General features: G+C 47.9%; 1 protein-coding gene across 14 annotated transcripts in view; it reads left to right on the top strand.

The window, feature by feature from the left end:
- Window positions 1-14,154, top strand: part of AFDN (afadin, adherens junction formation factor) — a 98,030-nt gene that overhangs the window by 28,614 nt on the left and 55,262 nt on the right. For all 14 annotated transcript variants that reach the window (XM_027081207.1, XM_027081217.1, XM_027081246.1 and 11 more), the window contains exons 8-10: window positions 1,641-1,735; window positions 2,980-3,242; window positions 12,297-12,366. In XM_027081207.1, the coding sequence (XP_026937008.1) occupies window positions 1,641-1,735; window positions 2,980-3,242; window positions 12,297-12,366 (428 nt within the window). The remainder of the gene's footprint in view (window positions 1-1,640; window positions 1,736-2,979; window positions 3,243-12,296; window positions 12,367-14,154) is intronic.

Below are 14,154 nucleotides of genomic sequence, written 5' to 3'. Positions count from 1 at the left end.
CTTCACTGTTAATACGTTAACGCTTTATTGAGCGCACGCTGCACTGAGCACCAGGTGTGGAGAGATTGTTCTAAAGACCTAGCCGCCTGGGAGCTCGGGTGGGAGAGGTGAGGAAGCAGAGACCCTCACCGGACATGGCCAGTGGGCTTGAGACGAAGTGGCTCTCGGTGCGGTGGGTGCCGGAGAGGGTGCTTCTTGACGAGGACCGTCCTTAGGCTGCCTGTGGTGTTTACAGCCAGCAGGGTGGTAAGCATCCCTCAGGGATTTGGGCTCCGCAGGTCTAGAAGGGAACTGAGTCCTGTCCAGGGAAAGCCCCGCGTGACTCGGAGGCCCCGTTTTGGATCAGTGCTTGGAGTTGAAATAAAGTTGTTTAAACGAGGCTTCAGCTGCCAGCAGATCTGATGAGGATGAGCTGTGGAGCGACGCAGACCCGGGGCCCGGCGTTTAGTGCCTGTGAGACGTGTGTCTCTCGAATGCTGCTTCAGTCTCGTCTTACCTTCACCCAGATCCCAGAGATCGCTGCAGACCTGTGGTTAGCGTGTGATCTTGTGCACTCTCAAATGAGCAACCGTTCTAACAGCTTGCACACCCATGTTCCTGGTGTCTTCGGTCTGTGAGAGTTGAGACCACACTGCACTAAGATTTTAGCAGTCTGCACTCTGTGTACACTGCAGTGTTTACACTCCTGATCCTGGGGACTAGAGATCTTAACTGCAGCTCGGTGAGCGATTCTGAAGTCGCTGAGGCTCTGGGGCAGCGGGGCCTGCACAGCATGGGCACAGCGAGGCTGCTGCTGTCACGGCCCTGGGACCGTGTCCTGGCGCGTGAGTGCCGAGGCCCATGTCCCCCGGTGCGATAGCGCTGAGATCAGAATGACCCTCTGTGTTAGGTGGGTTGGGTTGGCAGGTGAGGAGAGGAGGAGCCCATCCGGGGGTCAGTGGGCAGGGGCCGCGGCTCTTGTGGTTCCCCCAAAGCCAGCCCGTCAGACAAAGTGATGGCAGGCAAGGGAAACATCTCAACAGTTCCCGGAAGTATGAAATGACACAGAAGTAAAAAACCCAGGCTCTCCTTTTGTCCTTCACCCCAGCTCCACTCCGTGGAGGTGAGCACTTTTCACGGCAGTTCTTACTGGAGCTTCCTGCCAGGGGTGGCCGTCAGAATCACGTGGGGACACGCGCTGGGGCCTCATCTCTGGGGTCGGTCTGGTCCCGAAGGTCCGGGGTGAGCTGGGAGGTCATACTCCTTCCATCGGTAGCTCCACTGTGCCTGGCGGTCTGTGAGGAGGTCTGGTCTGGAAGGAGCGTCTCCCTGTCTTCTTCAGAGTCAGACACAAGTCTAGGACCGTGTGGTGGGGAAACATTTTTTTCTGTGATAAGAAAACGTCGGTATGAATGACGGTGTTAGTACCTTGAATTATGTTTTAAACAGAAGCTGATGTGCGTATGTCTTACTTTGAATTTTGTGTATTCAGTTACTTAAGTTGCATGATATAAATTTGGGGAGTTCTTTGAACAGAAATCCTGAGAATTGAGAACAGTAGTGTTGCTTCAAAGGTAACCTGTTGTTTGCTTGTTTGTTTCACATAACATGATGAGCACATGCGCCTTGGCTAGTGAAGCCCTGTCCTTCTCTCGTCGCAGATGGTTCCGACTCCAGAGACAAGCCAAAGCTCTACCGCCTTCAGCTGAGTGTCACTGAGGTTGGGACAGAGAAGTTCGACGACGGCTCCATCCAGGTGCGTGTCCGGCTGCCGCTTTGCCGCTTCGGTGGGTCATAGGGCAGCGTGTGGGCCTGCCGCGCCGCGGGTGAGTGGAAGGGAGGGAAAGCCTTTGTATGTAATGGAAGCAGCTTGCTTGCTCTGGGTCACTTCTCTCTGCTTCATTGTGAACAGAGCAGAGTGTGAGTGTCTGTCCCACTCCCCCCCAGACCTCCAGGGCTGTTGCTTTTCTCCAAAAGATGGTGATGGTTTTATAGGTTGTTTCAAGATTACAAGATTAAGGGGGATAACGTAGGTGGAAGTGCCTGTCACTGGGTCACACACGCAGTAGGAGGCGTTCAGTGAAGTATAGTTAAAATGTTAGCTGAACCACAGTGCTCAGGCTGGATTAGAGGAGAGCTTAGCGTGCCTGTGCGTTGGGAAGGGCAGGGCTGCTCGCTTCCTGGGGCTTGGGCGTGGGCAGATGTCCCTTCTCTGTATTCTCCCTTCTCAGTTGTGGCATGAGGGGCCCGATTACTAATGTCATTTTCAGTTCTAACCCCGTCCTCAGCACAGCAGTAAAACAGGTGAACAGGGATTTGTAGCCCTGATGATCTGTGTAGATTTACCCATTAATTGTCTAATATTCAAGATGACCACGTTTTATTTTTTAATAAATTTGTTTATTTATTTTTGGCTGCGTTGGGTCTTCTTTGCTGCGCGCGGGCTTTTCTCTAGTTGCGGTGAGCAGGGGCTACCCTTGTTGTGGTGCGCAGGCTTCGCAGTGCAGTAGCTTCTCTTGTTGCGGAGCACGGGCTCTAGGCGCATGGGCTTCAGTAGTTGTGGCACGCGGGCTCAGTAGTTGTGGCACATGGGCTCAGTAGTTGTGACTCGTGGGCTCTAGAACGCAGGCTCAGTAGTTGTGGCTCTCGGGCTTAGTTGCTCCACGGCATGTGGGATCTTCCTGGACCAGGGCTCGAACCCGTGACCCCTGCACTGGCAGGCGGATTCTTAACCACCGAGCCACCAGGGAAGCCCCATATGCTCTTTAATGCAGAGTTGTGGTACCCCTTAAATCAGGCTGCTGGCTGGTGAAAATACTCAGTTATTTTGACAGTGTTTATTTAATTAATAAATTAAGGGGAAATTCCCTGAAAGCACCAAAAATCCAGAGTTTATTAGATTATATTTATCCTAAAAGAGGGACTTACAGTCTTAAAATTCAGTCTTTGAATCCTCTGTAGTCGGTGATGGACGCTCCTTGGATTTTCCTTTCTTTTTAGTTGTTTGGTTCAGGAATTGAACCCCATCACTGTGACCTCACAAACATGGATGGAGTGGTCACGGTCACGCCGAGGAGCATGGATGCCGAGACCTACGTGGACGGGCAGCGCATCTCGGAGACGACGATGCTGCACAGCGGGATGAAGGTGCAGTTTGGGGTGTCCCATGTGTTTAAGTTCGTGGACCCCAGCCAGGACCACGCTCTGCCCAAGAGATCCGTGGATGGAGGCCTGATGGCGAAGGGTCCCAGACAGAGGCCTGGGTAAGGAGCATCCGTCACTTTAAGAATTCCAGAGTGTTGTGATCGTGCTGAAAATGAAATGAATTCGCCACAGGTTATGTGTTTTATTGTGTTTTCAAAGACTGTGGTTTGTGGTTCAGGTTCTTGTTGATTTGGGTTGGTTTCAGAGAAGAAGAAGAAGAAAGGTCTTGACTTCATCTTGAAATTGGAAGTTGTGGCTGGTTTTTACTTTTAAATTTTGTTTTTTACCTGATACTTTTTAAAAAATAAATTTATTTATTTATTTTTGGCCGCGTTGGGTCTTCGTTGCTGCGCGCGGGCTTTTCTCTAGTTGCCGCGAGCGGGGGCTACTCTTCGTTGCGGTGCGCGGTCTTCTCACTGCGGTAGCTTCTCTTGTTAAGGAGCATGGGTGCCAGGTGTGCGGGCTTCAGTAGTTATGGCGCGCGGGCTCCGTAGTTGTGGCTCGCGGGCTCTAGAGCGCAGGCTCAAGAGTTGTGGCACGTGGGCTTAGCTGCTCCGCGGCATGTGGGATCTTCCCGGACCAGGGCAGGGCTCGAACTCGTGTCCCCTGCATCGGCAGGTGGATTCTTAACCACTGCGCCACCAGGGAAGCCCTAGCTGATACTTTAAAACAACACTTTATTTGAATTATGGTGGTGTGTGTTATGAGCCTTACATCACCGAGGTGTTTTTGTTGAGGTGTGCCTTCTCTGTTACTAGTAGTGAAGCACGTTGTTCTTTGTTAAGGAATTCAAGGTATTTGGCTCCACCTAGTGCCTGTCTGAGGACTTGCAACGTGGGCCTGGTGCTGGAAAAGGAAACTCCTTACCGTCTGGGAAAACTTCTCTGAGGGGAAGGGAATAGGACTTCCTTTTTGATAACATTTTGTTCATGAATATACTGCCCGGTGACTATTACCCGTCTTACAGGTTGCTAGGGTGTGGATCTTGGGAAGACAGGGGCAGTAGCTTCTCCCCGGCCCTGCTGAGAGCACAGACGTAGCATCCCAGGGGTGGCGCTCCTCGTTCCTGTGCCGTGGTTTCCTGCGTGAAACCGCGCAGAGCTTCCACCTGGGGCCACGTGGGGATCGTTCCCGTTCCCTCGTGCTGGCCCTTCGCTAGCTCACTGTCGGCACTAGGAGTTCTACCCTGACGGCTGCTGCCAGGCAGTTGAGGACGTCTTGGCCTCTCGTCTCACTCTGTCCACATTGAATCCTGGCGGTGGAGAAGGGTGAAGGGCAGTCGCGGTTGGTGCAGATAAGACGTAACACCACTCCCGGGTGGACGCTCTGTGGTTCGCGCATGTTCGCGTCAGCAGGGTGGATGTAGGGACTGCCGTGCGGGTGTGGGGATCTGACGTCCCAGCGTCTCGCCTTCCAGTGCCAGGGTTCAGCAAGTGACCGAGCCCTTCGTCCCCGAAAGAACCGGCGTGGGTCTGTTCTTCACAGGAAGGTCCCTGTCTCCATCTTTAAACTGGGCGCGCGATAAACCCGTCCTTCCCTACTGTGTCTGGCAGGACCAGGTTGTTTAAATTCCTTTCTTCAGGTTGTATTTGTTTATCAGCCGTCTCCCCATTTCCTGTCTCTTGTCGTGACCTTCCCACTGGCTCTTCTCTTCAGCAGATGGTCTTGCTGAAAGGGTTTCCATGTTAATTAGCAGCTTTCCTTCGCCCCATTTCTTCCTTTCAGAACCAGACAACTGGACAGGGTAAAGCCCGCCTGCTTAATAGCCTCACGCTTATTCCTCGGAAGTTTCTCCGGAGAACTTACCGTGTGAGCAGTTCTTCTGGTGTGGTGTGTATCGTCTCTCAGCAGTGCCTACGATTACTGCCTCTTATTTGCAACTGGGCTTTACTTCTAGGTTTTGTATCATATTTATTTTGATGGTGTTAGTTGGTAGTGTTACTGTCATAAACACAGTTCTACAAACTGTCTCTGTCCCACTCTTGCAGTCGGCGCTTCAGTTTTGTGGGCGACGTTTTCCTGGGTGAGAACATCCGTCTCCTACTGCTTTTTGCCTTAATGGTTCCTGCTCTGGAGGCCTGCGGTTGTTGATTCTTGTCTTGTCTCTGGCTGAAAGCAGAGTTCGTGTAAGGACATGGAGAACATCTCATTGAGGGGTAGTGCTGCTGTGACATTTTATTTTTATTACATCTTTTTCCTGCAAAACTAGTCAAAACTGCTTAGTGGTTGAATATACCAGTACTTACACGTACATCCATAAAGTAGAACGGACTTTCCTTTTTTATAAAAATTAATACTGTTCTCATGTTAAACCATTATGCAGATTTCTAGGTAGATAACTCAGGTATTCCTTTTTTTCACACATGTATGTATATTTCTTAAATGAGCTATAATTGGCATATTAGTTCAGGCGTGTGACATAGTGATTCAGTATTTGTATGTATTGTGAAATGATCACAGTAAGTCTAGTTACGTCCATCGCCACACGTAGTTATGCAGTTTTTTCCTGTGATGAGAACTTTAGGATCTCCTCTTAGCAGCTTTCAGTTATGCAGCACAGTCTCAGGAAATGTAGTCACTGTGCTGTGCATTACATCCCCAGGACTTAATTATTTTAAAACTGGAAGCCTGTACCTTTTGACCCATTTTGGCATTCCCCCCACCATCCGGACACCCCTGCCTCTGGTATCCACCAGTGTTTGTATCTGTGAGTTTGGTTTTTTTGTTGTTACTGTTTTTTTATATACAGTTTTCAAAGGCCACTTCCCATTTACAGTTATTACAAAATATTGGCTCTGCTCCCCACGTCGTACAACATATTCTTGAGCCCGTGGTACACCCGGCGGTTTACGCCTCCCATCCCACAGCCCCTGTACTGCCCTTCTCCCCACCCCCGTCGTAACCACTAGTTTGTTCTCTGTGTCTGTGAGTCTGCTTCTTTTTTCTTGTATTCACTAGTCTGTTGTATTTTTCAGGTGGTGTCTGTAGGATTTGTCTTTCTCTGTCTGACTTGACTTAGCATAACGCCCTCCAAGTCCATCCATGTTGCTGCAAATGGCAAAATTTCATTCCTTTTATGGCTGTCTTGTTGTTCTAAGTTCCACATGTAAGTGAGATCATATGGCAATTGTCTTTCTCTGACATTCCAGTGAGCACAGTTTCTTCACATTCCATTCATGTTGTCACAAGTGGCAAGATTTCCTTCATTTTATGGTTGAATAATATTCCTGTGAGCGTGTATACACAGACACAGGCGCGCGCGCACACACACACACTCCCACTATATCATCCTTATCCACTCTTCCATCAGTGGACACTTAGGCTGCTCCCGTATCTTGGCTGTTGTGAGTGAGGCTGCAGTGAACGTGAGGTGAGGATACACACCCGGAAGTGGGATTGCTGGGTCGTACGGTGGCTCTTGTGTTAATTGTTGAGGAACCTCCATTACCGGTCTCCATAGTGGCTGCACCGGTCTCCATTCCCACCAGCAGTGCACGAGTGTTCCCTTGTCTCCACACGCTCACCAACACATACCTCTTGTCCTTTTGATGATGGCCATTCTGGTGGGTGTGAGGTGATGCCTCCTTGCGGTTTTGATGTGCGTCTCCCTGGTGGTCAGTGATGTCGAGCATCTTGTCATGTACTCGTTGGTGATCTGTGTGTCTCTAGAAAATGTTTATTCAGATCCTCTGCCCGTTTGTTGATTGTTTCTTGTTTGGGAGGCGATGTTGTTACCGAGCTGTGTGAAGTCTGTATACTTTGGGTATTAGCCCCGTATCAGGTGCGTGGTTTGCAAGCACCCCCCGCTCGCTCACGCTGCAGCTGGCGGCCCCGTCGCTGCGCAGAAGCTTTTACTTTGCCGCAGTCCCACTCATTTATTTTGCTTTTGCTGCCTGTTTTGTCAGATGCAAAAACTCGTCACCAAGACTAGTGTCAAGGAGCTCACTGCCTATATTTTCTTCTGGGAGTTTATGGTTTCAGCTCTTACTCAAGCCTTTGATCCATTTTGAGTTAATCTTTGTGTTTGGTGTAAGATGATGATCCATTCTCATTCTTTTGCACGTGGCTGTCCAGTGTTCCCAACACTTTTTATTGAAGAGACTGTCCTGTATGTTCTCTGTCATTGTATATTCTTGGCTCCTTTGTCATAGATTAATTGACCATACATGTGTGGGTTTGTTTCTGGGCTCTCTATCCTGTTCCATTGATCTGTGTGCCTGTTTTTATGCTGATACCATTCTGTTCTGATTACTATAGCTTTGTACAATAATATAGTTTGAAATCAGGGAGTGACTTGTTCTTTTTCTTTGTTCTGTCTCAAGGTTGCTTTTACTACTTGGGATCTTTTGTGGTTCCATAGAAATTTTAGAATTGTTCTATTTTTGTGAAAAATGCCATTGGAATTTTGATAGGGATTCCAATGAATGTATAGATTGCCGTGGGTGGTAGGGACATTTTAACAATATCCATTCTTCCAGTCCATGAGCACAAAATAACAAATATCCTCCATTTATTTGTATCTTCTTCAGTTTCTTTTATCAGTGTCTTGGAGTTTTCAGTGTACTGGTCTTTCACCTCCTTGGTTAAATTTATTTTTAGGTGTTTTATTCTTTTTGATGCGGCTGTAAATGGGATTATTTTCTTAATGTCTCTGATATTTTATTACTTGTGTATAGAAACACAACATATTTTTGTTATTGGTTTTGAACGCTGCAAGCTTACTGGATTGGCTTATTCTAACACATTTTTTTAGTGGAGTCTTTAGGGTTTTCTGTATATAGCATCTTGTCATCTGCAAATAGTGACAGTTTCCCTTATTTTCTGATTTAGATGGTTCTTATTTCTTTTTCTTGCCTAATTGCTCTGGCTTTGTTGAATAAAATTGGTGAGAGTAGGCGTCCTTGTCTTGTTCCTGATCTTAGAGGAAATGCTTTCAGTTCTTCGCTGTTGAGTGTGATGTTGACTTAGGTTTGTCATACGTGGCCTTTGTGATGATGAGGGATGTTTCTTTTGTGCCCTCTTTGTGGGGAGTTTTTATCACAAATGGCTGTTGAATTTTGTCAGATCTTGTTCTGCATATGTGGAGATGACCGTGGTGTGCCGCGTTGGTGGATTTGTGGCTGTTGAACCATCTGTGTGCATCCCTGGAATAAATCACACTTGATCATGGTGTATGAGCCTCTCAACAGATGTTTTAGGGCTCTTTCTCCCCTTCGGTTGGGCCTCTCTCGTGAACTGGAATAAATGGATTGCATTCACCCTTCATTTCTGCCAAAGAGCTGTAGCTTGCCTCAGATTATTGACTCTTTGAAATGAGATTTCGTTTATATTCTCAACTAATTTTTCATAATGATAAGTTTAACAGTTTTGGTATTTTTGAGATATTCTTAAAAACTGTTTAGAATTACTCTGGATCTACTTATTGACATTATCAAAAATTTCTCCATTTCTTTATTTGTAGCCTAATGGTGGTATCCGTGAGCTTTTAAAAAACCATCAGCTTGGCTTTCAGGCAGGAGTCAGCTGGGCCTGTGCCTTGTCTTCATGCCCACTCCACCCCCCCACCCCACCCCAGCCTTCCCTGAGCCCACACGTGGGCTCCTGGCGCCTCAGGTGTCGGCGCTGTGTTCACACACCCCGGCCTTCCCTGAGCCCACACATGCCATTTGCCACCTAGAGAGACTCACTGATGGAACAGCTTTCTCTGTTTTCCTTTATGCTTCCTTTCAATTTTTTGTTATTAGTTTTCAAAAAACTGATCTCAAAAAAGGGAGAAGACTCAAATCAGTGGAATTAGAAATGAAAAAGGAGAAGTAACAACTGACACTACAGAAATACAAAAGATCATGAGAGATTACTACAAGCAACTCTATGCCAATAAAATGGACAACCTGGAAGAAATGGACAAATACTTAGAAATGCAAAACCTGCCAAGACTGAACCAGGAAAAAAGAGAAAATATGAACAGACCAATCACAAGCACTGAAATTGTGACTGTGATTAAAAATCTTCCAACAAACAAAAGCCCAGGACCAGATGGCTTCACAGGCGAATTCTATCAAACATTTAGAGAAGAGCTAACACCTATCCTTCTCAAACTCTTCCAAAATATAGCAGAGGGAGGAACACTCCCAAATTCATTCTACGAGGCCACCATCACCTTGATACCAAAACCAGACAAGGATGTCACAAAGAAAGAAAACTACAGGCCGATATCACTGATGAACATAGATGCGAAAATCCTCAACAAAATACTAGCAAACAGAATCCAGCAGCACATTAAAAGGATCATACACCATGATCAAGTGGGGTTTATTCCAGGAATGCAAGGATTCTTCAATATACGCAAATCAATCAATGTGATAAACCATATTAACAAATTGAAGGAGAAAAACCATATGATCATCTCAATAGATGCAGAGAAAGCTTTTGACAAAATTCAACACCCATTTATGATAAAAACTCTGCAGAAAGTAGGCATAGAGGGAACTTTCCTCAACATAATAAAGGTCATATATGACAAACCCACAGCCAACATCATCCTCAATGGTGAAACACTGAAAGCATTTCCACTAAGATCAGGAACAAGACAAGGTTGCCCACTCTCACCACTCTTATTCAATATAGTTTTGGAAGTTTTAGCCACAGCAATCAGAGAAGAAAAGGAAATAAAAGGAATCCAAATCGGAAAAGAAGAAGTAAAGCTGTCACTGTTTGCAGATGACATGATCCTATACCTAGAGAACCCTAAAGATGCTACCAGAAAACTACTAGAGCTAATCAATGAATTTGGTAAAGTTGCAGGATACAAAATTAATGCACAGAAATCTCTTGCATTCCTATACACTAATGATGAAAAATCTGAAAGTGAAATCAAGAAAACAGTCCCATTTACCATTGCAACAAAAAGAATAAAATATCTAGGAATAAACCTACCTAAGGAGACAAAAGACCTGTATGCAGAAAATTATAAGACACTGATGAAAGAAATTAAAGATGATACAAATAGACGGAGAGATATACCATGTTCTTGGATTGGAAGAATCAACATTGTGAAAATGACTCTACTACCCAAAGCAATCTACAGATTCAGTGCAATCCCTATCAAACTACCACTGGCATTTTTCACAGAACTAGAACAAAAAATTTCACAATTTGTATGGAAACACAAAAGACCCCGAATAGCCAAAGCAATCTTGAGCACGAAAAACAGAGCTGGAGGAATCAGGCTCCCTGACTTCAGACTATACTACAAAGCTACAGTAATCAAGACAGTATGGTACTGGCACAAAAACAGAAAGATAGATCAATGGAACAGGATAGAAAGCCCAGAGATAAACCCAGGCACACATGGTCACCTTATCTTTGATAAAGGAGGCAGGAATGTACAGTGGAGAAAGGACAGCCTCTTCAATAAGTGGTGCTGGGAAAACTGGACAGGTACATGTAAAAGTATGAGATTAGATCACTCCCTAACACCATACACAAAAATAAGCTCAAAATGGATTAAAGACCTAAACGTAAGGCCAGAAACTATCAAACTCTTAGAGGAAAACATAGACAGAACACTCTGTGACATAAATCACAGCAAGATCCTTTTTGACCCACCTCCTAGAGAAATGGAAATAAAAACAAAAATAAACAAATGGGACCTAATGAAACTTAAAAGCTTTTGCACAGCAAAGGAAACCATAAACAAGACCAAAAGACAACCCTCATAACGGGAGAAAATAGTTGCAAATGAAGCAACTGACAAAGGATTAATCTCCAAAATATACAAGCAGCTCATGCAGCTCAATAACAAAAAAAACAAGCAACCCAATCCAAAGATGGGCAGAAGACCTAAACAGACATTTTTCCAAAGAAGATTTACAGACTGCCAACAAACACATGAAAGCATGCTCAACATCACTAATCATCAGAGAAATGCAAATCAAAACCAGAAAGAGATACCATCTCATACCAGTCAGAATGGCCATCACCAAAAAATCTAGAAACAATAAATGCTGGAGAGGGTGTGGAGAAAAGGGACCACTCCTGCACTGCTGATGGGAATGTGAATTGGTACAGCCACTATGGAGAACAGTATGGAGGTTCCTTAAAAAACTACAAATAGAACTACCATATGACCCAGCAATCCCACTACTGGGCATATACCCTGAGAAAACCATAATTCGAAAAGAGTCATGTACCAAAATGTTCATTGCAGCTCTATTTACAATAGCCCGGAGATGGAAACAACCTAAGTGCCCATCATCGGATGAATGGATAAAGAAGATGTGGCACATATATACAATGGAATATTACTCAGCCATAAAAAGAAACGAAATTGAGCTATTTGTAATGAGGTGGATAGACCTAGAGTCTGTCATACAGAGTGAAGTAAGTCAGAGAAAGACAAATACCGTATGCTAACACATATATATGGAATTTAAGGGAAAAAAATGTCATGAAGAACCTAGGGGTAAGACAGGAATAAAGACACAGACCTACTGGAGAGCGGACTTGAGGATATGGGGAGGGGGAAGGGTGAGCTGTGACAAAGCGAGAGAGAGGCATGGACATAGATACACCACCAAACGTAAGGTAGATAGCTAGTGGGAAGCAGCCGCATAGCACAGGGAGATCAGCTCAGTGCTTTGTGACCGCCTGGAGGGGTGGGATGGGATGGGGAGGGAGGGAGCCGCAAGAGGGAAGAGATATGGGGACATATGTATATGTATAACTGATTCACTTTGTTATAAAGCAGAAACTAACACACCACTGTAAAGCAATTATACCCCAATAAAGATGTTAAAAAAAAAGAAAAAGAAAAATGATAATAAAGAATAAACATGGGAGGTGGAGAAGGAAGGCTCACTTTCTCACCTTTCAGAGTAGAGAGTCAAAAAAAAAAATCTGATCTCAAGAGTATTCAGTATACGTTGGTAGGAACAGCTCACAAAGTCACAGTAGTTTTATTCATTCAGCTCCCATTCTGGCAGCGAAGTGCTTTCGTGCAGGCCCTTGGACGTTGCGGTGTTTAGCTAGCTGTGTTATGGAGAAGAGCCAACCCTAACCTCTCACCACTGGACAGTTGCTAATTCTATGTATTCCTTTCTCTGTCTCAACAGAATCGTTCAGGAGACAACTTTTGATTTGGGAGGAGATGTTCATAGTGGGACAGCATTACCAGCGAGCAAGGTGGGTGATTGTCTCTTAACCTAACAGGACTGTGCTTGTTTCGCATAACAGGACGTCTTTGATGAACTACTGATGACATCCTCGTAAAAGCATTGTACAGACAGACTTTAATAGTGGCCTGCGTGTGGGTGTCCTAACCACTTGTGTGTCTCGTGGTGAGACGTGAGCAGCAGACCGTCTTTTCCGCTAAGGCCGGGAGGCTGTGCTCTCTCTCCCAAGCAGTGTGTCCTAGGCCTGTCCTCTGTGTGGCCAGCCTTTCTCGCTCAGGCCACCCCCGCAGATAGCGGACTCCTGCCCTTCCTCCCTCAGCCTGGGCCCCGGCTCCCGCCTGCCGCTTCACGCCCGTGGGCGCTGTGCGCTCTCTCTTGCGCAGCTGGCTTACTTCTGTCCTCGTTCTGGTTCCCGTCTGCTGGGTCACACCCCGCACCCAGACTCGGGGACTGAAGCAGCAGCTGTTTTGTTTCTTCGTAGCTGTGCAGGGCGGTTTGGGCTCAGTCTGCTCTGCTGGTCTTGCTGGTGGCTCCTTGTGTGGGACGGCTGGTGGCCGGGACCCCTCGCCCATCTCTCTCCACGGGGGCGGCGGACGTCTTAGTGCCTCACGAGAAGCGCTGAGCTCCCAGGCCTTGCGCCTTCCACCGCGCCGTTCACGGGCCCGGCTCGGGGGCAGGAGCTGCTCGCGTGGGGCTCATCTTCGGGCACCGGAACAGATTTTTAAAACCCTTCCTTGCTGTCCTCTCCAGCTACTGCCCGTTTCCTACTCGTGTTCTCAGCACGGTTTCTGGCAGGGATCATCGGCGGTGGCCGTGTCCACGGCCTGCACTCCATCTCCTTTCCCGCTCGTAGGGCCGCACCTGTCCCGGGCACCGACGCCCCCGGTTCCAGGTCCCGCGTGGTCCGTCTCGGCGGTGCCAGCACCACCCAGCGGGTGCACGCCCTCCGCCCCAGGGCCTCTCTCGCCCCCGTCTCACGGCACCTTCCTCCTCAGTCTGATTGGTGGGTCCCCGTCCCCCCCCCCCACCTGATTCTGAAACTGGGGGCCAAGGCTTCAGACCTCGGGCCCCCCTCTTCCGTTGGTACCTGTTCGCAGCTGACCTTAGACAGTTGGATGCCCTTTGTGCGCGCCACTCCCGTCTTGGGCGCCAGCCCCCCAGACTCTGCAGCACCCGTCACATTCAACGCAGCTGAGACAAACGGAGACTTTCTTTCTCACGCACCTTCTCTCCCTCACCCTTCCCCACCTCGGGGCCTGACGTCCCGTCCTCCAGCGTCCTCGGCATCGCTCGACAGAAACCTGTCGCGGGCCACCCTGGCCCCTCTCGTCCCCTCACCTGGTCACGCCCTCACCCGGTCATCGGCAGGTCCCGCCGGCACGGCCCCTGCCCTCTGACCCGCCTTTGTCTGTCGTCCCCGGGAGAGTCTGGCTCAGGCTGCAGCCGTCCTGTGGCGGAGGGACCGCAGAGCTTCTTACACGGCAGCCCCTCCTCTGCTCTTCCCTGGCCCGTCATTCTCCTCCCGGCAGCTGAACCGAGGTATTAAAGACGTGAATTAGACGTTGCTACTGCCCTGCTTCCGAAGCCTCTGGGTGGTTTCTTGTCCCGCTGTCACACGGTCGTCGCTCTGTGTCACACAGCTCCTGGGGCCCGGCCCCCTTCCCTCTCAGCTCAGCATGTGCCACCACTGCTTCTGTTCCCGGGACGCCCACCCCCTTCCCACCCAAAGGCCGGGTGGGCCTGCTTCTCGTGGAACGCTTTTTCCACTGGTTGTCCCCCAGCGAGCCCCTTCTTACCT

Source organism: Aethalodelphis obliquidens, unplaced genomic scaffold (assembly GCF_003676395.1).
Source record: "Aethalodelphis obliquidens isolate GAN/ISIS:26980383/991018 unplaced genomic scaffold, ASM367639v1 scaffold3, whole genome shotgun sequence".
Classification (NCBI taxonomy): Eukaryota; Metazoa; Chordata; class Mammalia; order Artiodactyla; family Delphinidae; genus Aethalodelphis; species Aethalodelphis obliquidens.
This window is presented reverse-complemented; position numbering and strand designations above follow the sequence as displayed.